The sequence below is a fragment of the Typopeltis vanoorti genome, chromosome 14, assembly GCF_054136105.1.
Source record: "Typopeltis vanoorti isolate ZY-2024b chromosome 14, IOZ_Tvanoo_1.0, whole genome shotgun sequence".
In the NCBI taxonomy this organism is placed as follows: Eukaryota; Metazoa; Arthropoda; class Arachnida; order Uropygi; family Thelyphonidae; genus Typopeltis; species Typopeltis vanoorti.
In genome coordinates this window covers 116,490,178-116,515,274 of record NC_143562.1, presented here as the reverse complement: position 1 = coordinate 116,515,274, position 25,097 = coordinate 116,490,178, and the positions used below count along the sequence as shown (strand labels likewise).

The 25,097-nt window shown below is 37.1% G+C and overlaps 1 protein-coding gene across 4 annotated transcripts in view; it reads right to left on the bottom strand.

The window, feature by feature from the left end:
- Positions 1 to 24,841, bottom strand: part of unc80 (unc80, NALCN channel complex subunit) — a 1,852,146-nt gene extending 1,827,305 nt beyond the window's left edge. For 3 of the 4 annotated variants that reach the window (XM_090404461.1, XM_090404464.1, XM_090404465.1), the window contains exons 1-2: positions 24,718 to 24,841; positions 12,965 to 13,103 (exon numbers count right to left, since the gene is read on the bottom strand). In XM_090404461.1, the coding sequence (XP_090260587.1) occupies positions 12,965 to 13,041 (77 nt within the window). In that variant the 5' untranslated portion in view covers positions 13,042 to 13,103; positions 24,718 to 24,841. Of the gene's footprint in view, positions 1 to 12,964; positions 13,104 to 24,199; positions 24,244 to 24,717 lie in introns of those variants that run through there. The other variant, XM_090404462.1, reaches the window with a different exon arrangement.
- Between the last annotated feature and the right edge of the window lie 256 nt (positions 24,842 to 25,097).

Genomic DNA, 25,097 nt, shown 5'->3' with positions numbered 1-25,097 from the left:
GAATCAACCTTATGAGAGGTAGTTGAAGATTTATGGATTACAGAAATTGGTTGACAGGTGGAAAATGAGTGATATAATTCAGACATACAAATTATTGAAGGAGTTTTTACAAGATTAATACAGAGAAATTTTTTCAGAACAGGTCTGGTGGTGGGAGAACTAGGAGCCATAATGGAAAGTGAGCAAGAGTGTAGTTAACAAGGGTGTTAAAACTAGATTTTTACCTAGGAGAGTGGCGAATGAGTGGAATAGGCTGCCAGAGTCTGATGTGGGTGCCATAATGGATAGATGGCATTGGTGTAGTTGGTGGAGATGGAGAGTAATAGAGTAGGTGCCCTCCCTTGATGAGTCTTTGGACTCCCTGGAAGTGTCATGTAATAATAATAATGTGTATGTGTAGTATGGTTTATAAATGTATATGCTCCATCTAATGGAAGGAAGAGTCAGACAAATATTCTTCCAGGAATTGAAACTTTATTTACATGGTGCCCACCACATCATAGTAACTGGAGATGGAAAGTGTACTGAAAACTCTACATGAGATAAAATAGGAGGAGACCCAAAAAGTGCAAAAGTAGAATATGCACAGTTAAAAATATGTCTTGACAAGGCTCAACTAGTAGACATATAGAGGATTCACAACCCTAATCTCCAGGATTAAACTTACATAATGCAATGGGTTCTTATCTTGATTGAATTTATATTGTTTCTTCCCTTATAAACAGAGTGCTTCGGATAAAACATCTCGACATCAACAATTCATTCATAATCCAGTCTTACTTAAATTCCACTACACAGAACACGTAGAGATTAGTTCTAGATCAAGGAGACTTCTACCCAATTTCCCATCCATCTTTTCAACCGAACTCCAGACCCTCTGTTCGAACTGGAATAATGTTGACTGGGATACATGGTCTAAATTCAAAGAAGCAGAAAAACAGAATAAACTGAATGGGGAAAGCAAAATGTTTTCCTTAAATGGTAAAAGTTGAAAGACCTATAGAGACAGAAGCTAGTTCACATCAAACTAACTCAATGGGTATAGAATGCAATGATATCAACAGAAATGTCAATATAGAAATAAAACTGGGAAGGTAGAACACATGGAAGAAAGAAATTTTAAAGTATGAATGCAGCAGAACTTAGAAGATAACCCTTTGGTTGCATTCTTCAATAGATAGTTCACCATATTCTGAAAAGAAAGGACGATTATCCAAATGTGTGTGGATGGTGAAACCATCTTTGCTACACAAGACATCCTTAACTCCTTGCAAAAACACCATGAACATCTGATTGAAGACAATAGTATTGTGGGAAACTATAACTGTTGGAACATTAATACCTTTCCTGTTCACACCCAAGATGACCTGACAGACCGTTACAGCAGATGAAGTTACCACAGTCTATAAAGAATGCTAGACAAGAAAATCCCTAGGACATGACAGCCTAGGGATAGAACTTTACCAAGATGACTAGATTTTATTTTTCTCTTTCTAATTATACTCTTAAATTAAAAAAAAAATTGACACTGGGTTTATAGGTCGTAATAGTTATTTAATTAAATCTACTAGTTTCACCACATATGCTAGTAGCTTTGTCCAGATTAGAAAGAACAAACAAATATACAATAAACGGTAAATATGAATCATTACATAACTAAAAACTGAATAGGACCATTACACAAAAATAAAAGTAAAAACAGAAACACATAGAACATAGAAGTTGGCATGGGTCACGGATCAGTCATTTTTCAATAGGTGTGTATGTACACCTGCTGAACAATGATTGATCTATGCCATCTTCCACACTCCGCATGTTTCTGTTTTTACTTTTATTTTTGTATAATGGTCCTACAGGAAGAGATATTTAGTTGGATGCTGCTATAGGCCAGGGAATGTGGAGAGTGCTGATGAAGAAAAGTATAAGCAACTTATGTTAGTGAACAAGGGAAAGGTGATTATTATGAATGATTTTAATTATGGCAGTACAGACTGGAATGAAGAGATAGCATTTGGGAATAAGGAAAATTTATTTCTTGAGAGAAACCTATTGTAGGCAGTATGTAAAGTAGGGCACACAAGAATAGAGACTTTTAGATCTGATCTGATCATTTCATCAAAGGATGTCACTGGAGTTTTGCAGTTCCCTCCAGTTGGCGAGAGTGATCATGAAGCGATCACCTGGGTTATGAATAGCCATTTGAAGATTTCTGTGAGGAAAGTGTGGAATTACAAGGCTGGGGATTATGAAAAGCTTAGGAGACAGCTTGGAGCTGGCATAGAATTAGGTGTTACGTGGGAAAGAGATAAATGCTGTGTGGGAACTGACCAAAAAATATTTAACAACATTGACATACAAACACATTCCAAAGGTCAAAAGACTTAATAAAGTAGGTTTCAAATGGATAAATAAAAGGAATAAGCATGAAATTTGGAACAAGAGGGTACTGTGGAGCCTGCACAAGATGAATAATGGTAGCATTCAATTGTATGTAGAGTATAGAAAGTAGGCCAGGAGGGTTACTCAGCTGGTAAGAACAACAAACCTACACTATGAGCAGAAATTAGTAAATCAGGTCAAGAAAAACTCTAAAGAGTTTTACAAATATGTGTCAAGTACAAGCAAGAAAGAGTGTGATAAAATAACATTAATAGATGAAAATGATAGAATAGAAACTGCTGCAGAAGACATCGGTGAAGTATTCAATACACAATTTATAAGAGTGTTGTGCTTCATTCTCATCCATGAAAAACCATGACAAAGTCAAGTGTTGAGAACAACTTAATTGTAAGTGAGCAGGATGTGTAAATGAGGAAATAAATAAGCTTGATGTCAATAAGGAGATAAGATTTAATGAAATACCACCACAAGTCTTAAGAGAGTATTCCTGGAATTGGCAGTAGCATTGGCATGAATGTTTAATAAGAATCTTACAACAGCACAGCAATGATCCCAAAAAAGTGGAAAGTAAAATTCTTCCACTGAATAAAGTTGGTGATAATGCTGTGGTTACAAATTATATGCCATCTGTATATCTGGAGTTGTAGTTAAGGTAATGGAGAGATTACCTTAACTACAACTAGGTGAGAACTAGGATATAGAAATGGGTTGATAACAACAGTGTTCTCTGTGGTTGTCAGCATGTGTTCATTAGAGGTAGATCATGTTTTACTAACTTAATTATGCACTAAAACAAGGTGACAAATGTCTTGGACAAGGGAGATGGTATACTTAGACCTTGCAAAAGTTTTGATAGACTGTCACGCAACAAGCTGTTAAATAATTGAAACAGATGGCATTAGATAACAGACTTCCGAGTTGGATTGGTGACTGGCTAACAGAGAGGTATTAGAAAGTTGTATGTGGGGATGCACAATCCCGAAAGAGGAATATCACTAGAGGTGTGCCGAAGGAGTCTATATTGGCATCATTGTTGTTCAATTTCTATTTTAATGATATTGGGATGGGTTTAACTGGTGATATGCAACTGTTTGCAGATTATACAAAATTGGGTTGAGCAATACAGAATTAAACAGAATATTGTGGGCTTACAGGAAGTCTTGAATAGAATAGAAGCCTTGTATAAGTGGACAAGGCTTCTATTCTATACTTTGGGATGCAAAGTATACACTTGGTGGGGAAACTTTAAAGGAGGTAGAGGAGATGAGAGATCTATGAGTGGTGGTGGTGGATAAAGATCTGAAATTCAGAGACCATATGGAACAACTTGTGAAATCATCACATCAGATAATTGCAATGATGCAGAGAACTTTGAAGTACAGAAACAGAGGTTATGATTCCAATGTATAAGGTCTTGATCACGTCTCATATGGATTACTGTGCACAGATTTCATCACCAGGTTTTCATGCTAGTGATGATATGTTAGAAAGGATTCAGAGAAGATTCACAATGGTGCCAACTGGTCTTTGGAATGTGGAGTATGAAGACAGATTGAAAGAATTTAATTTGCAAATCCTTGTGAATATGAGTAAAGGGGGAACATGATTGAGACATATAAGTTAGTCATGGGTTGTTATCAAGTTAACATGGAAGAAATTATAAAACTGAATGTGAGAATTACAGAGGTATTTCCCTACTGAGTGTTCCTGGCAAGATCTATGCAACTATACTTGAGAAACGGTTGAGAAGAATTGTGGAAGAAAAGCTGGATTCAGGCCAAATAGAGGCTGTCAGGATCAGATCTTCACTTTACGACAAATAGTTGAGAAAGCATGGGAATATAACAAAGATCTGTATTTAAGTTTTGTCGATTTGGAAAAGGCATATGACAAGGTGCCAAGAGAGAAGCTATTCAATACGCAGCAGTTATATGGTGTCAATGAGGCATTATATCAAGCTTTATTTCAGTTGTAAGTCAGCAGTTAGAATTGAAGGAAGTACAGGAAGATGGTTTAATGTTAAATCTGGTGTGAGACAAGGATGTACATTATCCCCTCTGTTATTCATTATCTATATGGATCACATTATGAAGGAAAGTGGTATTAAACATGATATCAAAATTGGAGATGTTAATGTCAGTTCTTTGCTTTATGCGGATGATGTTATACATCTAAATAAATCTGCTACAAGTCTGCAAGATTCTCTGACTAAATTGAATAACTGTTGTAATAGATATGGTATGAAGGTCAGCAATAAAAAGACAAAGACAATGAAAATAGGCAGAATCATTGAAAATGTCAACTGTGTTGTGAATGGAGAACCTGTGGAACAAGTAAAACATTTCAGCTACTTAGGCACGATTTTTAGTGAAGATGGTAAATTAAATATGGAGATAGACAACAGAATCAACAAAGCTGGTATGGTAGGAAGTCAATTAAATAAATTCATATGGAATAAGAGAGAAATTAGTCGGAACACTAAATTAGCTGTATACAAGACAGTGTTCAAACCAGTTTTAACTTATGGATCTGAGAGCTGGGTCAGAAGCAAAACACTTGACCAAAGACTAGAAACTGCAGATATGAGAGTCCTGAGAAAGATTAGAGGTGTGAACAGATGGCATCAATGGCAATAACATATTAAAAACGAGGATATTAGGAAAGAACTTGACATTGTCAGCATCCAAGAATGTGCTAGCAGAGCTAATCTCATGTGGTATGGTCACTTAAATAGAATGGGAGAGAAAAGATTAGCAAAACAAGTGTTCTCTACTAGGTTGGCAGGAAAACGACCCAGAGGAAGACCAAGATATAGGTGGATAGATACGGTACAAAGTGCCTTAGACGATAGAAATATAAGATCTGATAATGTTGGAGTCTTGACAAGTAACAGACTGATTTGGAGGAAAATTGTAGATAGGAAGTTAGTAATGATGTAATTTTTTCATGTAGTACTATCATATCCTGGACACCCCTTGAGGGTACATAGCAGGAATTTGATGATGATGAAATTTTTCATAAAGGGAGGATGAATAGAACATGATGCCATCCCTTTAAACTGTACAGTGATGGTGTGAACAGAGGAGCGAGGGACAGGTTCTTTGCATGGAGAGTGAAACTGAATGGTGTCGAGTGGAATGCACTGCCTAAGTGTGTTGTGAAAGTAGACACATTGAATCAGTTTAAGGCATGGTTGGGTGAGCTTCATTTGTGATAATGTGTACTTCTCTGGATTAGTCTTTTGCTCCATAGAGGTTAGATGTTAATAATAATAACAACAATAATATGCAGATGATGTAGTAGGTACTTTGATGGATAATGATTCTATATATATTATTTTGGTAATTTTGAAAAATTCTAGATAGTTGCCATAAATACCAATGCTTACAAGACAAAATTAAAACTTTTCGGAAAGTGTGTTCTCAGGCATTCCCTTAGGACTTAACCCCTAAAAGAGAACCTCTCACTAGACTTGGAATTCTCTTCTCCACCTGTTCAATCTTACCAGTTCTAAAACTTAAACATCGAAACCTTAGAAGACTGGAAAAATTGGCTAATTTCCTTTTCTTCTAAAGCAATGGTATTTAAAATCATAATCGTCCCTGTTCAGCTATACAAAATAAATATTACAGACATTATAGAAATCGAAATAAAACTATTAAGTAGTAAACCTTTTTTTTTTTTTTTTTGGTCCAGCTGATACCAGAAAGGTAAAAAGGAATTTCTTTAATTATCAATTTCAATAATTTCTTTTATTTTAAAGAATATCTTTATATACCAGTATTTTTCAATTCTGTGTTCCCAAGGGGTTTTTTGGTTGGGGAATCATATTTGGTACACAAGATAAAATGTAAGGCATTTGTAACCTAATCATGACTTCGTTTTTCTAATCTGTTTGAGCGATCTTCATAAAAGAACTAATCAAATGGTCCATTGAGACCTCTTTATCTCTGTACAGCGGGCATTTATCTCCAGTGCTTGTTCTTGAACAGCACACTGTCTTGATGATGCCCTGGTGAAGCTGTTCTTCTTCTTCATGTAGCTTCCTCAGTGAGAGGATGTAGCACTATGTCCTTCCAGTTCTCTCTGTTGGTGGCTTTCCTTTTTGTTTCTGCAAAGCCATGTAAACCTGCCCATGATTTTATATCTTCAAGCCATGTCCTTCGTTTTTTGCCTCTTGATCCCTTTCCCATAATTTTTCCTTCTAAAACTGTTAGTATCCTCTGTCCTGCTGAATCTCTCAGTACATGTCCTGCCAATCTCATCTTTCTCTGGATCATTTCCTGTAATAAAGATCTCGGTGTTCTCATTCTCTGTAGGACATCTGTATTTGTCACATGTTCTGTCCATGGGATTTTCAGAGCTCTCCTATAGCACCACATTTCAAAGGCCATTATCTGTTGCCTTACCTCTTCTTGAATATCCAGGTCTCACTTCTACATGTGAAAACTGGCCACACTAATGTTCTTATCATTCTTTTCTTTGTCTCGATACTCACAGAACTTCTGAGCAGATCTTTATTTTTCCAGAATGCATCTTTAGCTATAGCTGTTCTTATTTTTAATTCTTTATCTTGCTTTCCATCTGCAGTAAAGTAGATGCCTAAATATTTGTATTCTATTGTATGTTCAATTTTCATATTGTTTATGAATATTTCTGGCTCGGATCTGCTTTCTTTTCAGATTTTCATAAATTTGGTCTTTTTTGCATTTATATCTAATCCAAATTCTTTACCTTCTTCAATTAGTAGCTGCAGTAATTTGATTAATTTGTTTCTGTTTTCTGCTATTAGAATGGTATCATCAGCATATCTAAGATTGTTGTTTTTTATACCATTGATACTAATTCCTATTTTTTGTTTTTCAATCTTTTTCATCAGTCTTACTACAGATATTAAATAGATTTGGTGAAAGGATACAACCTTGTCTAACTCCTCTTTTTATTTTCACTACAGAAGTCTCATTGTTAAACAGCTGCATTTTCTGTTTGGTGTAAATCATTTTTATAATCTTAGGTACATGATCTTCTGTGTCTAATTTATCTAATATATTGAACATTTTATTATGTTTTACCTGGTCAAAAACCTTCTGAAAGTCTATGAAGCATATGTAAATGTTCCTATTTCTTTCAAGTGATCTTTCTATTAGTATTTTTAGTTCGGAGAAGCTATTATTATTAACATTTGACCTCCATGGAGTCAGAGACTCGTCATGGGAGGTACACACTACTGCATACAATACTCATTCAACCACATCTTAAACTGATTCAGAATGTCTACATCCACAACACACTCAGGCAATGCATTCCACCCAACAACCACCCTCCATGCAAAGATCCTGCTCCTCACTCCTCTGTTCACACCCTCCTTATACAGTTTCTATCAATGGCCTCTTGTTCTGCTCCCCTCTCCCATTCTATGAAAAATCTCTTCTATGTCTACCCGATAACAACCCCTGACCAGCTTATATGTCTCAATCATATACCCCCTCTTCCTCCTATTTATGAAGCTCTGCAACTTACATTGTCTCAATCTGTCCTCGTACTCCACATTCTAAAGACCACTGACTACCTTTGTGAATCTTCTCTGGACCCTTTCCAACATATCCTTGTTACCATGAAAACCCGGCAACTAAATCTGTGGTTCAAAGACCATAGATGTGGTCCAAAGACCACAGATTACTGTCGACCAAATAGTAATCCATATGAGGCCTGATCAAGGCCTTATACAATGTAATCATAACCTCTCTATTTCTGCATGTCAGGGTCCTCCGCATCATTGCCATTATCTGATGCGATCTCTTCCCAACTTGTGCAATGTGGCCCCTGAATTTCAGGTTCTTGTCCACTATCACTCCTAGATCTCTCATCTCCTCTACTTCCATTAAAGTTTCCCTACCAAGTGTATACTTTGCATCCCATCGTTGATTACCAAATCTCAAAACCTTACACTTGGCAGCACTGAACTGACAGTTACACTTACCTGCCCATTCATGCAATCTATTCTAGTCCTCTTGTAAGGCATTAACATCCGCTTGACTGTGCATTGCTCTCCCCAATTTTGCATCATCTGCAAAACTGGGGATTGCTTCTATCATGTGACTATCATGGTAAGGAAGGCAAAATTTGAAAGAGATTAGCACTAAGTGGCAAGTAGGAAGAGAAATGATTGTGGAAGAATGATATTGTTAGATGAAAATGGAAGTAGAGACTGATGCAGAAGACATAGTGGGTTGTTTATGTAGGATGTGGACTACAAAGTTTGGTAGATAGAAGAAGGAGAGGTGATATGACTGAGATATTTAATCTGTTGAGAGGCAGTTACAGGGTTGCCACTGGAGAATTTTCTTGTTTGGTGGAATAAGGGTAAGGAGCCATCCCAGAATTTGTGAGCAAGAGGGTGAAGTGATTTCTTTGCACAGAGTGTGATTGACTGTGGAATGAGTTCAAGAAGTAGTATGATAGACTTGGTATTTTTTTAGGATGGGCCTTCCACAATGAATCTTGCGACTCCACAGAAGTACTGAATAATAATAATAATATCATATTTTAAAGACACAATTTCCTTGCTTTTACGTTTACATTCTGGTTAACTTGTATCACTCATTTCTTTCTCTCTTTCTAGCAACTATGCTTCTCTTCCAAATTTATTAAATATTGATATCATGGCTGTTATGACCTAAATATCAATGACATGGCATAACCATACTTTTGGATTTGTATGATAGATCTCTATGGCCATTCTTTTAAAAGATTTCACGACATCTGATGTTAGAAACTTTAATTTGTTTTTTGTTTTTTTCTTTTTTATATGAATCCCACTTGCATGGTATTAGTGTAGTATAGGTTTACAAAAGATTGTAAACTTATACTACACTGATATATGAGTGGATTAAAGATCTGATAATTCCAAATTTGATTTAAAAATTAAATATGGAACTTTTCCATATTTAATTTTTATCCAATCAGCAGTACAGTTGTACCATACTGCAAGGTAAGCAATCAAGGAACAGAGTGGTTAGAGGTGTGATGTATGGAGACTCTATGATCTCTGGTGTGCAAGATAGGATGCCAGAGGTGTGTTGCCTGGAGGGATGATAGAAAATGTGACTATGGCAATTAAGAGGGGGTGAAAGGATGGATGAAACGATTGTGATGATGGGACCCGAATGACTTGAGAGGTAGTGTAAATCGGGTGGCGAGAGATCTGAGATTCTTGCTTAAAGTTGTGCAAAAGAAAACGCAGAGATAGAAGATTGTGTGTGTGTTGCCCAGGTATGATAGTGATGAGCTGAGCAGAAGAGCAGCAATACTGAATCACATAATAGCCAGAATGTGTGAGAAGAGAGGACTGGAATACGTGGATGCTTGGAGGGAGTTTGAGGACAGAAAGGAACTGTATGCTAGAGACTGCTTGCATTTGAATGAGGAAGGACGAAGTCATCTGGAAAGATTGCTGTTTTCTGAATGAGGCAGTGTGTCAATGCAGGGAAACTAGAATTCCCAGGGTGGATGGTTGCAGGGAAGGCCTCGTGGGAGTGGATGCTTGGGGAAAGGGGACAACATCAGGTAACATTGAGCCCAGAGGGGTCGAGAGGGGACAATGAGATATAGAAGCAGTGATATTTTTATGCTCTATACTAATGCCAGGAGTATCCGAAATAAAGGAGATGAATTGGTGCCGCTGATGGCATCAACCTGGTCAAATTTTATTGAGATCATTGAGACGTGGTTGATGGAGGATGATATAATAACTGGAATTGGCAGGGTACAGCATTTTTCGGCAGGATAGGAAAGAAAAACGTGGTGGTGGAGTACTGCTTATAAGTGACGACTTACGTCCTCTAAAAGTGGAGGCTTTGAAAGACAGTGACACAGGTGGTTTTGAAAGCAAATGGTGTGAGGTAGAAGTGGCCAAGACAGGATACTTAGTGGGGTGTTGCTATAGACCAGGGAGCAAAGAGGGTGGGGACCAGGAAATGTTTAGGCAGTTGAGCTTGGCAAGTGCAAAAAGAATGATTGTTGTGGAAGATTTTAACTACAGCAGTATAAGCTGGGAAGAGGAAAATGCAAGTAGTAAGAAGGGGATAAAATTTCTGGAATTCTTGAGGGACAAATGTCTTCGACAGCACGTAAGAGGAAACAAGAGGTTCAAGAGTTTCAGATTTGGTCATAGCATCAGAAGAGCTGATAATAAGTGAGATGACATCTCTAACACCAGTTGGAGAGAGTGACCATGTGGTTTTGACTTGGAAGATGAACAGACATGCAGATGTATCAAAGAAAAGGGAACGTATGTGGAATTATAAGGCGGGTGATTATAATAGTCTTAGGTATCAACTAGGGGCAGTTCCATGGAGGGCAGAATTGGGAGGCCAGGATTCATTAGTGCTTGAGAAATTGTGAAAGAATATTTGTTAGCAGAAAATAGTAAGATGTATTCCACGGGTGAAGAAGCAGACACAATTTGGTGTAAAGTGGATGACAAACGATATCAAACAGGAACTGCAGTTGAAAAAGAGATAATGGAAGATATATAAGGAGAGGGGTGGAGGACAGCTACATGAAGAATATAAGATGCAGGCCAGGAGAGTGACCAGAATGGTGAGGAAGGCAAAACTGGAATATGAGAAGAGATTGGCACTAAGATCCAAAGAAAATCCTACGAAATGTTTCAGCTATGTGGCCAGTAGGCGGAGAAACGATTGTGGAAGAATGACATTGTGGGATAAAAATGGGAATAGAGTGACTGATGCAGAGGACATAGCGAAGTTGTTCAATGAGCACTTTATTGGAGTATTTCATCCTGGAGGAGGGTTTAATACTAGAGGAATAGGGCAGGTTCAGGGTTTAGAGGTGCAAGAGGAGAGTGTGTTCCAAATACTGAGTACTCTGGACACCAATAAAGCTGTTGGACTGGATGGTATTTCACCATGGGTTTTTAGAGAATGTGCTAAAGAACTGACAGCTCCGTTGACCTGACTTTTTCAATAAAAGTCTGGCTGAAGGAAAGGTACCCAGGGAATGGAAGGAAGGTAAGATAGTGCTGCTGCATAAGGGCAGTAGCAGACTGGAAGTGTCTAATTATAGGCCTGTTTGTGTGTCATCAGTAGTTGTTAAGGTCTTGGAGAAATTAGTCAGGGACTATATACAGCGTTGGGCAGATGACGGTAATGTTATCTGTGAGAATCAACATGGATTTTTTAAGGAGTGCTCTTGCTTTAGTAATATGATTGCCTTTTATAATAACGTGACAAGAGCAGTTGATGAGGGAAAGGCATATACTGCCATATTTTTGGATTTTGCAAAGGCATTTGACAGGGTGACACATGATAAGCTGATATTTAAGTTGCAGCACATGGGTTTAAATGTCGGGTTAGTCAAATTGATTCAGGATTGGCTGACTGATAGGTATCAGAAATTTGAGTATGGTGGGTCAATATCAAGGAAGCAGAAGGTTACAAGTAGGGTTCCACAGAGATCAGTACTGGGACCTGTATTGTTCAACCTTTATATCAATGATATTGTCAATGGATTGCATGGGGACATTCAGTTGTTTGGGGATGATGTGAAGCTGGGAAGAGTTATCAGTAATAGTGCAGATGTTGCAGCCCTGCAAGAGGATTTGAATAAACTAGACAGATGGGCAAATGAATGGGGGTACTGGTTCAATGCAGCAAAATGTAAAGTCTTCAGGTTTGGGATCAATCGATGGGAGGATGCATACTCAGAGGAGCTGTACTGGAGGAGGTGGAAGTAGGGGAGACAAGAGATCTGGGGGTGATGATTGATAGAAAACTGAAATTCAGGGAGCATATTGCAAAGGTGGTGAGGGTAACTCAGAGGATTGCTGCAATAATGAGAAGGACATTGACCTGCAGAGATAAAAGGGGTTATCATACAGTCGTATAAGACTCTGATCAGACCATACCTAGACTATTGTTCTCAGATTTGGTCCCCAGGATTTGAAGGGGATAAATTGACTGTGGAAAGGGTACAAAGGCAGATAACAAAGATGGTTTCAGAACTGTACAATATGAGTTATGAGGATCGACTGAGGGAATGTGGACTGCAGAGTTTGGTGGATAGAAGAAGGAGAGGTGATGTGATCGAGACTTTTAAACTGTTGAGAGGCAGTTACAGGGTAGACATTGGAGAGTTCTTTCACATGGTGGAACGGCGGGAAGGAGCGATGACAAGGGGCCATCCCTGGAAGTTATGAAAGGAGGCTGTGCGCAAGAGGGTGAGGAGTCATTTCTTTTCCATGGAGGGTGGTTGAACCTTGGGATGCATTGCCTGAGAGGGTGGTTGGGGCAGGAACGGTCAATGGGTTCAAGGAGTGGTGTGATAAACTTTGTGTTTCCTAAAAATGACCTCCCACGATGAGTCTTTTGATTCCATAGAGGCCTGGATGATAATAATAATAATAATCTACATCTAAAGACATTCACACCACAGTGGGATTCAAACCCATGACCTATTGATTGGAAAGTGAAGATGCTATCAACTTAGTCCCGATTAAGCATAATTAATGTTCACTTCACTGAATAAAGCAGATACCACTTACCTAGCTTGTCTCCATAAAAAAGTCTGGATAGGAAGTGGTACAGAAAGTTCATGACTGTGGCAATCAATTTCAGACATGCTTGTATGAATATTACATAATGATTATGCTGCAGATTCAAATCAACTTTTACTAAACAGATCTGTAAGAAACAAATGTTACTGAAATATATTTTAAAATGTAGGCAAATGCATTTACAAAATTAGCGGTTACTTATAAAGTTACTTACATGGTTACAAAAAAAATCTTTCCTTTCCTTGTTATTATGAAGTTACCATTATGGATTTTCTGCTGATAATTATAAATTTTACAATTCTTTCAAGTAAGATTCTTATTAAATAATTTTGAAATTAACCTTTATTAAGATATAATAAACATTTACTTAACATTTTCTTTATAGACTTTCAACAGGCTTTGAGAATAGCACACGTCATTAAAAAAAGGAAGGATACTCATACAGCAACACATCTGTCATCCTGTAACTTACATAAAAAAGAAGTGAAAAGGAAGGAGAAGTTGACCGGTTCATCCAAGGATACTGATGAACTGGTAATCTACAGATAAAGAATTCTTAACTTTTGATTATGAATGCCAGATACCAGCAGCAATGAGAGAACTAGCCAAATCCAATACTACAGGCATAAGTGAGAAGTAGTTCACAGAGAAAGATGAGAGGATGAAAATATATGGAGAGTATCATGTCCTCAGAAAAGAAAGTTAAAAAAGCAGAGGCAGATTCCATGATAGCATACATGAGTTGATAGGAATTACAGCTGAAGAAACAAAGGCTATGAAGCCAGTATATTTATTAATTATGAGTATTTTCTAGCCATTTTACCTGCGTTACAAAATAAAAGATGTTAGTTTTTAAGCAAAAACACTACCATCTCTACATGAGACTAGCTAATCTGCCTTCCTTTAAAAACATCTTATTTGCATCCTAGAATGGATTCACTCATTCAGCAGCATATCTGTCGTCCTGTACCTTACATGAAAAAGGAGAGAAGTGGAAAGAAAGGAGGAGTTGTTTATAATACGGTTGTAAAGTCCATAATTTCTAAAATGAATGCTGATCACCATGCAACACTAAAAGAAGATAAAAAAGGAGGAGTTGACCGGTTCATCCAAGAGTAAAGATGAAATGGTAATCTACTGATAAAAGTCTGTATTGTGTGATATAGATGAGTTGAGGAAGAAGAACCATGACTGTAAAAGTGTCAATGTGTGTAAAATGTGTGTAGGGGGAATGGTGTGGAGTTTGTAGATGTGTGAAGCAAGTTTGTATTGTATGGCTGAAAGAATATATTCCTTTCATTGCTTCAGCTGTAATTTCTATCAACTCATGTCTGGTATCATGAAATATGACATCACTTTTTTTTTTACTTTCTTTCCTCAGATACACTGCTTGGAAAGAAGTCAATGGACACCATAGTGTGAGGAACAAACAGCCATGGCATCCACCTTAATAAGATGTGGGATCTCCTGCTGTGATAACTGCAGCAATTCTATCGGGCATACTTTCCACAAGCATATGATAGCAATCAATGGAAATTTTGGACCATTCTTCCTGTAGGCATGTAATGAAGTCCTGGACTGTTGTGGGGCAGATGTCCCTTGGCTCACCTGATGCTCCAGTTCATCCCACAGATGTTCAATAGAGTTGAGATCAGAACTCTGTGGAGGCCAGTCAAGTGTGGTGACATTCATGCCCACAAACTATGCAGCTACAGCAGCAGCTTTATGACACAGTGGAGTCTTACTGAAATAGACAATGGTCAGTACATAGGAACCCCACATATTAGGATGCATTGCATTGTGCAGAATGTTCAGATACCTCTCTGAGTTCGATGTTCGTGACACCACAAACAGAGGTCCAAAGCCAAACCAGGGAAAAACAGGACCATACCATGCCAGCAAAGGTTGGTCAATTGGTAGAGCCTCTGCTACTAATGGCTCACGAAAAAAGTTAAGCAAGTTTGAGTGCGGTTAGTAGTTTGAAGGGGTCAATCATTCAATGCTGTTGCCACACTCTCAGCTCCAAATTTCATAGATGGGGTTACCCATTCTGGTAAGAGGCATTCACTGGGCATCTGTCATATCCAAACCTGTCTATCTGCTCAGTAGAGGGTGTATCATGATTCATCACTCCATAACACAGCATTCCAAGCATCCGTGGTCCCACTGTACATGCTCTTTGCACCACTGAAGATGAGTTTGCATGTTCATTCAGGCAATGTAGGGATTGCATATTGTGGTCCTAACATGGAAACCCATGTTGTGAGTCTCAGTTCTGAATGTTTTTGTGCACATTTGTGTTCCAATCAATATTGGGAACTCCGCATTCAATGTGTCTGCCAACAAATGGCAGTTTTTACATATTATCCTTCATAGCATCCTACAGTCATGTTCGGTGAGTGTGGTGGGTTGTCCACTGAGGGTAGCACTTGTGATTCCATCTGAATATGATATCAATGATTGGTCCAATTTGTCAATAATTAGCCCAAAATGATAGGCCTACAACATGGCATCCTATCACAACACCTCTTTCAAACTCTGCCAGTTCCCTTCTCACAGCTATTTCATCTGGACACAGCTGCACAGATTTATGCCAGTTAAAAATACGACTCATTACATTGCACAATGCACCATGTCCATAGGGAAGGGGGGGGGCTGTTGACTTCTTTTCAAGCAGTGTATTTTGCTCAGTATGTCAGTTTTATCAGAGAGAAAGCAAAAGAACTGGTAACAACATTTAAATTCTGAATACAAGAATGAGTCATACAGCATGTATATAATATCAAGTGTCTCTGTTGCAAATGTACAATAGGAGAAAACACCATTAGAATTGTAATTCATATTATGATTATTATTTCATTATTCATTCGCCTTTCTCTTCTACTCTTGGACCTGCCGGCCTGGTTGGCCGAGTGGTTAGCGTATCTGCTCTCCAGCCAAAAGGCTGCGGGTTCAAATTCCGGCGTGGGCATGGATGTTTGTGATTGTCTGTGAAAGCACTAGTGGTGGTAGTCAGAGGTAGATGGCATTGGTGTTAGATGATGAAGATTTGTGGAGTAGTCAGACGAAGAGTTGTGGAGTTGATGCCCTCCCTCGATGAGTCTTTGGACTCTCTGGAGGTGTGATATAATAATAATAATAATAATTAGAATTTAGACATGGGAATAGATGTATAATTAATTAAAAATTATAAAAATTAACAGTGATCACATTCCAAAACTTAGAGATAGGCATAGAGTATCTCGATTAAGATCAGGATGGTGGCATAGGACTTCACATGATTCAAAAATAGATGATCAAATTTGAACCTACTGTAGTGTAGCATCTTAATCAATATTAATTGTTTATAATTTTTTTAATTAACTAAAGATCTATTCCATAGTCTCTAAACTCTAATAGTGTTTCCTACTACTGTACAGTTGTGACCAAGACACACACACGATATTATATGCGTGCTGTATGACTCATTCTTGTATTCAGAATTTAAATGCTGTTAGCAGTTCTGCCTTCTCCCTAAAAGAAGCTCATAACATACAAGGGTAGTCTGAAAAGTACTCAGCCTTGACTACAGATGGCAACACTATCAGCAAGATTTTTTTTTCTAAGTTGGTACATCTGTCATGTCTCCATGTGAAATTGCAAGTCATTCTAATAAGTAGTTTTATACAGCTGTCTGAAGCAAAAGTGTTGTCTGTATCCCTTGAAATGGATAAAATTGAGTATCGTGCTATTATAAAATTCTTTGTAAAAGAAGGTTTAATGCCAAGAGAAATTCATTCAAAGTTCATAAAAGTTTATGGGCACTCTTTTCCTTCATTTTCGACAATTAAGAAATGGGCTGCCGAGTTTAAACGTGAGCATACAAGCCTCGAAGATGAACCGGGTGAAGGATGTCCAAAAAGTGTAACAACACCAGAAATCATTGATCAAGTGCATGATATGGTATTGGATGACCGGCAAGTCAAAGTGCATGAAATTGCTGAGACTATAGACAGTTCAAAAGAACATGTAGGATATTTTTTGCATGAAAAATTACAAATGAAAAAGCTTTGCACAAGATGGGTGCCTCGCTTGCTCACAGCAGATCAAAAACGCACTCGCATGAAAATTTCTAAACAGTGCTTGGAGCATTATAACAAGAATAAAACTGATTTTGTGAATTGATTTATTGCTATGGATGAGACTTGGATTCACTATTACACACCACAATACAAACAGCAGTCAAAACTGTGGACAGAAGCCAGTTGTTTTGGGATGCTAAAGGCATTTTGTTTATTAATTATCTTGAAAAGGATAAAACAATAACTGGGGAATATTATTCCTATTTTTTCACCAGACTATACAAAAAAATTCGTGAGAAAAGACCCGGTTTGCAGAAGGAAAAAATCATCTTTCATCAGGCCAATGCACCATTATCCTAATCCACAAAGGTGTTTTGTCAATGGGAAAATTAAAGGATCTGCACTATGAATTGTTGTGACATCCACCCTATTCCCCAGATTTGGCTTCCTCTGACTTCTATCTCTTTCCAAAACTAAAACCCTTCCTCGCTGGTCAGTCTTTTTCTTCGAATCAAGAGGTGATTGCAGCTGTACAGGGGTATTTTGCAGATCTTACTGAGAACCACTACAGGGTTAGGATAATGGTGCTGGAATAAATGTATTAGTCTTAAGATAGATTATGTTGAAAAATAAAAATAATTTTGAAATTATAAATTCGTTTTTTCATTGTTAGGCTGAGAACTTTTCAGACCACCCTCGTATATGATCTGGTTGGCCAAGTGGCAGCTTGTACATTAGCACTGCAACACTGCAGCACCACCAAGGAAAAAAAACGGAAAAAAATTAAATTTTGTTTGTGTTTATAAATAATAACAATGCTTACAACATTATATAAATGCAATACAACATGTTAAAGGTTACAGCTTATGTTTTGATATTGACTGAATAGTTAATAATTGGAACTGTTCGATTAATGCTTTAGATTATGAAACAAATGCACTGCAGTCTAATGCAGTGTAGAAATTATCAAGTTCAGTCAGTTCCGGATAGACTCGCTGATATTTGTTTGCACTTGTCACTGAAAGTAACAAGTGAATCCGACACTGCTCATTGAGTAGCGTCGCTACAGATAAATTGTATGCTTGCATGCATTATTTCTGTGAGATGCGAAAATTTTATTATTGCTGCATGTTCGTGGTGAGGGTGAAATATTTTTGGTAAATCTGATTTTATTCTGTTAAAATAACATATAATTATTTATTTAGTATAGATACAAGGCTGAATTACGATGAGTGTCACTGATGAAAATAATTATATTTTCTCGTTATCATTACAAAAGAAATGTTTGGAATGTCGAAACCAATACTGCTCATTGAGCACTACAAATATATTATTATTATTATTATTATTATTATTCCTGATACCTCCAAGGAGTCCGAAGACTCATCGTGGGAGGACATCTACAACTGTCTCTAGACCTAACCTCTACTACTACGAATCATCTCCATCAACGCCATCTACCGCCCACTTCCAACACCACCACAACTAGTAATTTTTGTCTGTAAATTGCGTGTGTTCTGAAGGGCCGATTTGTATGTATGCGGGATGAAAAACCCGAGTTTCCGGGAGAAAAAACCCTGCTACCTCCATATGAGATCAGCTAACTCACCTTCGATTGAAATCGACCAGATAAAGATTCCTCCCGTCACGACGAGAATCGAACTTAGGCCTATTCCAATCGAAGGGCACAATGTACCGTCGTTTTTCCAATTGCGCTACGGAGGCGCAATGAGAGTAATATGAGTAGTGTATGCTTGTGAGTGTTATTTCTGTGTATAAAACTTTTATTAATGGTGTGTGTTCGTGATGAGGGTGAATTATTTTTAATAAAGCAATTTTTTTAATATGTAAATTTACTTATTAATAAATTAGGTACTGATTTAAAAAAAATAATTATTTTTCTTAGTTTATATATGCAGCACCCTGACTAAAATTTTCACCGCCCGCCACTGGTATCCACTCTCCAGCCAAGAGGCTGCGGGCTCAAATATCATGTAGGCATGGATGTTTGCGATTGCCTTCTCCCAATATGGACTGGGTCACCATGGGAGTAGTAGACCCAAAACCTCCTGCAATGGGATAGGCCTTCACCCTGCAGTGGGTAGAAAAATAGGCTGTTAAAAAAATAAATAAATAAATATATATATATATATATATAATCCCTGAAAATACAATAGCCCATACAGTATTATGCATTTTGGAAAGAACTGCATACCATATTGTTGGAACTGTACTCCACAAAACTGACGACACCAAGGATTTGGGAATCTTATCAATGGAACTCTAAAAATAATAAATACTGCATTTATTGGATTTATTTCTCTCTATAAGGCCTTGATATTGGCACATCTGAATTACTGTGCTCAGGTCTAGTCATCTGGGATGAGGAAGTGGTAGAGAGGATCCAGAGGTAAGGGACCAAAATGTCTGTGGAATAGTCCCTATAATAACAGACTAAGGGTTTGTGGGTTGCAAAAGTTGGCTGATAGCAGGGGAAGGGGGGGGGGGGTTATGATAGAAACATTCAACAAACAGACTGTGAGTTAACACGTTCGCTGCCACGCTCCTCGGCCATAGTTTGTTATCGCAGGCTAAGCACTTTCACTTCTACAAGGTCAGTAAGAGTTATCTCATAGATGGCTTATCAGACAGAATTGTGTTTCATACGCCAACTACGAGTAATCTCATATCAGCCCCACCTATGTCCTACATGCGCTGACGACTGTGTAACTTGAGTTCAGAGTCAGTGGCATTCAGTGCAGTAAGGTTTAGTGCATCTAGTCTTACAATTATTTAAAATTATCTAAATAAAAACCTTCAATTACCCCATGGCCAGTAAAAGAAAGCTTACTGATGGAGAATTAGAAACTTACACTAATATGAGCGATGATGAATGGAAGGAATTATTTGGTTCTGATTCCGAAAATGATTATAATCCTACAGATGACTCTAGCGATAACTCAGATGATGATATATCGTATATAAATATATGTATATGACAAATTAACTTCAAAAAATTGTTTTATTTGCATTAATAAATACACAGTTTATGCAACACTACCTCTTAAAATATACCATACTTTTGGTGAAATTATTTTTCTTCTACCAAGCCCCCAAATGTGCTTTCCGCTTTATTCACAAGCCAAGGGTCCAAATTAACGTGCTTATACTACGGGTTAACTCGTGCTTGGCATAGGAGGTCGGTAATCGACATACGAGTAGATTCGTAGTTGGCTTGCGAGTCTCATATACCAACTACAAGTATACTTGTAGTTGGCAGCGAACGTGTTAAAATCCCCATTGGCATGGGTATCTGTGAATGTTTTTCTTTAGGTAGGAGATGTATTCCACTATCCAGTGGGAGACAAATACCCTTCTTAGGAAGTGGCTTGAAAAAATTCTATGTTTTGTCCCTAAAGCAAGCTTTTGATTATCTGGTCCACCCAAGGTATTATAATACTATACTATACACTCACATTTTCTCTGCAAGATTTACATAACAATAAAATAAATAAAATAATTCTCACTACACTGAAATCTCCCACTCACTTTGCATTTCTTTAATAAGAACCAAATATGTTCGATAAAGTGATGGCTTACTTTCCTACTGAAGTATTATTTTCCTCACAAACTTGTATAGATGAGATAGGTATGGCATTATTATTTTCTTTTTGCATTTTCCTGACTTCTATGGAGTTATAGGACTCATCGTGAATACTTAAATAAAATATGACAGATGTCTTAAGTGTGTTATAAAATTGTTTCAAGAAGGTAGGAAGGAAGTAGTGAGTGAGTGAAAAAAAGCCAGCTGTGCAGCCATTCTAACAATTCCAGAGAAGATTCACAAAGGTGGTCATTGGTCTTTGGAATGTGTTGCATGAAAACAGATTGAAAGAATATAAATTGCAAAACCTTGTGAAGAGGAGGGGGGGGGCAGATATGATCGAGACATATAAGTTAGGCAGTAGTTGTTATCAGGTTGACATGGAAGAAATTTTTCATAGAATGGGAGAAGGGGGGGGATAAAACTAGTGGCCATCCCTGGAAACTGTATAAGGAGGCTATGAGAAGTTTCTTTGTATGGAGAGCAATTGGTGTGAGAATTGATTGTCTGAGTGTGTTGTGAATATAGTATTGAAAAGTTTAAGGCATGGTTGGATGAGCTTTGTGTGTGTGTGTGATAATGTGTACCCCCCCCACAATTAGTCTCTGACACCATGGAGATCAGATGTTAATAATACATACATACATACATACATCTTCAAGGCCCACCTTTCCTAATTGGATTGTGGGGGGCAACAGCTGCAAGAGGAACTTCCAATGGTCACGATCCTCTGCCACCAAGCTCAGCTGTTCTGGTGGGATTCCCAAACGTGTCCACCCAAGGTTTTGGATATAATCTATCCAGCGAGTCCTTGGCCTTCCACGTGGCTTAACTCCCACTTCAATACTACCGAACGACCAAGCTTCTGCAATATTGAGCTTGCTAAGCCAATTCGAGTATCAAGTTCTACGTCCCATTTTCCATCATTCGTGAATATGGACCCAAGGTATTTAAACTTTTCCACCTGCCTCATTGGGACTCCACTTACATGTAGAGTGCACTGGGATGGTTGTCTTGAGACCACAAATGTTTCAGTTTTGGCCACACTGATCTTCATTCTGGCGTCTGCACAAACAGCTACAAACCTATCCAGGGTCCGCTGGAGGTCATCTGTGGAAGAGCTAAGTAGAACTTGGTCATCTGCAAAAAGCAGAGGTCCAATGCTGCACCTTCCAATTCTGACACACTCACTGCCTCAGCTGTGCCTATCAATCCAGTCCATAAATATTATGAAAAGGAGGGGTGACAGAACACACCCTTGGCGGAGGCCAACGGAGACTGTTAATAATAATAATAATAAAACAAATCAGCATGAGAGATAGGCCACCTAGTTAATTTAATCTTCTCTATGTCAGGACAGTTTACCACTTGCAAATGAAGAAACCTGAACAAAGAGAATAATAATATCTTGGAAAAATACTTTGCTGATATAGGTGTAGTATTTGAAAGTGGAACATTACAAAAGAGAAAAATGACTTAAAGGCTTATCTCCATTTTAGAGGGCTGTGCATAAAAGATTATGCTATTTAGATAGAGTATTCTCGAATTATACTTAGCCAGGTGATAAGTCAAATTGGGTACAAAGAACTAATGATTTTATGCACTTTAGATAATCCTTAAAGCTGACATAGAAATAATTACTAGTCTGGTTGGCTGAGTGGTTAGTGTATCTGATATCTAACCAACAGGCTAAGTGTTTAAATGCTGTCAAGGACATTTTTGGGGGTTAGGTGAGATTCTTCATCTAATATGAGACCACTTCCCCAATTTAATAGGGACCTGAAATGGCTTGCTTTAAAAGTTCTATGTTTGGTCTCTAGAGTAGGATTTTTGGATAGCAAAATAAAATTAAATAAGAAATCTAAACAATACATAAATAAAATGAATAAATAAATTAAAAAAAGAAGAAAAAAAACATGGTACTAATGAACTATAGGTTTTACAATCATTTGTGGTTGGGAGTCACACAGGAAATATTGCAGCTTACCAAGAGAGGCATAGCTCCATGAGTGGATTATATCTAATAAATTTCAGTTTGACTAGCTTTTAGCAGGATACAACGAAGTGATCTCTATGAAGTGATACAACGAAGTGATCTCTAAGTGATGATTTAAACAGTAAAAAGAGATGAAATTCACTTATATAAAAAATATGTACTCTAATGACTGCAGGAATTTTTTTACTGTTATTGATGCTAAAGTAGTTCAAAAGAAAAATTGAATAGCAATCTAAATAAAAATAAGTCATGCTAGAATTCATTGTGTTACATGCAGGAGGAGAACTTAATCTTAATCATTTAAGATTAGGATTAATCCTAATCTTAAATGAAATTGATGTTGAGAAAATAATAATTAATTAAATAAAATTACCAAGTAGTCTGAACAGGATAACTTTCCAAACAAAGAGCTTTAAGTAGTCATTCTTATTTTTATTCATGAAAATGAGTATTGTTACTTTTTTTATATAATCTTTCCAATAAAAATTGGCTCTGATGTAATACTTTTGTCTTTTTCCAAACATTGTGTCTAGTGCAATAACTAGGCAGGTGCAATAGTACACTGGCACAGAGCCCAGGATGAAGGGGGACTGAAATGGGGTATCTAAAAAATAATCAGTATTACTAATTATATGAAGAGCCAAAGGCTTCAATTCTGCGACATAATTCGGCTAAGAAACAATATGGGATATAATATCCCTTAACTTAAATAAATTAATCAGTATTATATTTTCATTTTCAAATTTTACTGCATTGTGGACCGATTCCATAATGTTTTTGGTTAAAGTTAAAAATTAACCAATCTATTTCTATCAGATCTTTTTTTTTTTTCAAAAAAAAAAAAAAAAGGAGGACCAAAAATAAAATCTTTCACAGGGCCCATGAAAAGCAACTTATAACACTGCTTGTGTCTAATAGAAATGGCAAGACATGTGGAACTGAATGTAATCTTGGTGCTCATATAAACATACCTGCAAAATCTACTTGTCTGCCCATAATATCAGACTATAAGAACAAAGAATGCTGTTAACTTCTAGAAAGGAAAAATAAGGAAATTAAATCCTATGGAAAGTAGAAACAAAGTTAATATGCACACAGGATGAAAGGAGAGTTGAACATTATTTTGGCAAAGAAGTCTGGTAAACTTTTCCGATGAACTTTTAGCATATATAAAGTCTCTAGATATCTCCTTATGAGGAGAATGAAGACCATATCTATCATTATTTTAGAGGCAACATCAGAATCATAACCATTAGACAGGAAAGTAGACTTGATAAATGACTGTTATTATTTCAACTGAGACTTTGTGGAGGTTGAAGTATGTGCATGTTGAACTAACATTTGATAATGACCAACTTTCTGGGATGATGATAATGTGAAGAAGCATTGAAGAATCTCCCCTGTATTAGTTTTCTTTCAATAAACTACAAAATACATACTAATATCAGGCTGCTGTTATCATCTGTTTCACTTCATTTTTCAGTGAAATAATTGAAGAATAGCCTAGGATAAGGATAAACTTACACAATGGATAATAAATGACCTAGGTAAATACCACTCACACCTGCATTCCTTATACACGGCTTCTTCCCTTTCCCCACAATTTCCTTGCTTCTGCTATTCTGTCATGACTATTAACTGACTTTCCAATCACATTACGCAGTGTATCATCCGTTTACAATTTGGGCTCTCTTTAAAATTCCACTCACCTATTTAAGATCTGATACGCACCCACGCTCATAATCTTGCTACTCCTGCGTTATGCACTGCTGTCAACTCCGCCACATGTTATCTCAGAAGGTATCGTGACTATTCTATATTACCACCATCTCTTTCATCACCTCTACTTCTTCACGACACTGGTTATAAACCTGATTAACAAGCTCTGAGAGCTATCGCCTTAAAATATTTTCTAATCAGTGAACCTATATTCTGAGCTAGTAATAAGTTGTTTATATATACAAACAATATATTATAGCTCAGAATGAACTCTAAAACTGTATACAACTTCTGATCAGCACTAACGGCAATAAAAAAATAACATAAATGACTATTTTAGGTAAGAAAAATATTTTCTTACCTAAATTACTCTTCTAATGTCAAACACTTCGGACTCTTAAATTAAATGTTAAGTTTATAATTTTCGACATGTAAGTTAGCATCGTCATAATTATCACTATGACAACAGTCAACCAAACCAGTTGTTTACTTCCGCAGCTGATAATCTTGGACTGATGACGTAACTTACCGCTAGAGATTTTGTAACATATTAGTCAGGAAAAATAAATAAAAAAAAAAAAAGAGCACACGGAAACATCTAAGACTCTTCAAAGGACAAGACAACAACAACAACAGGAAAAACAAATAAAAAATAAATATGATGCTGCATTTTATTGTCCTATAGGGAATTGGAGTTTGAGTCGGGAAAATAAATAAATAAATAAAAATAAAAGATAGTGC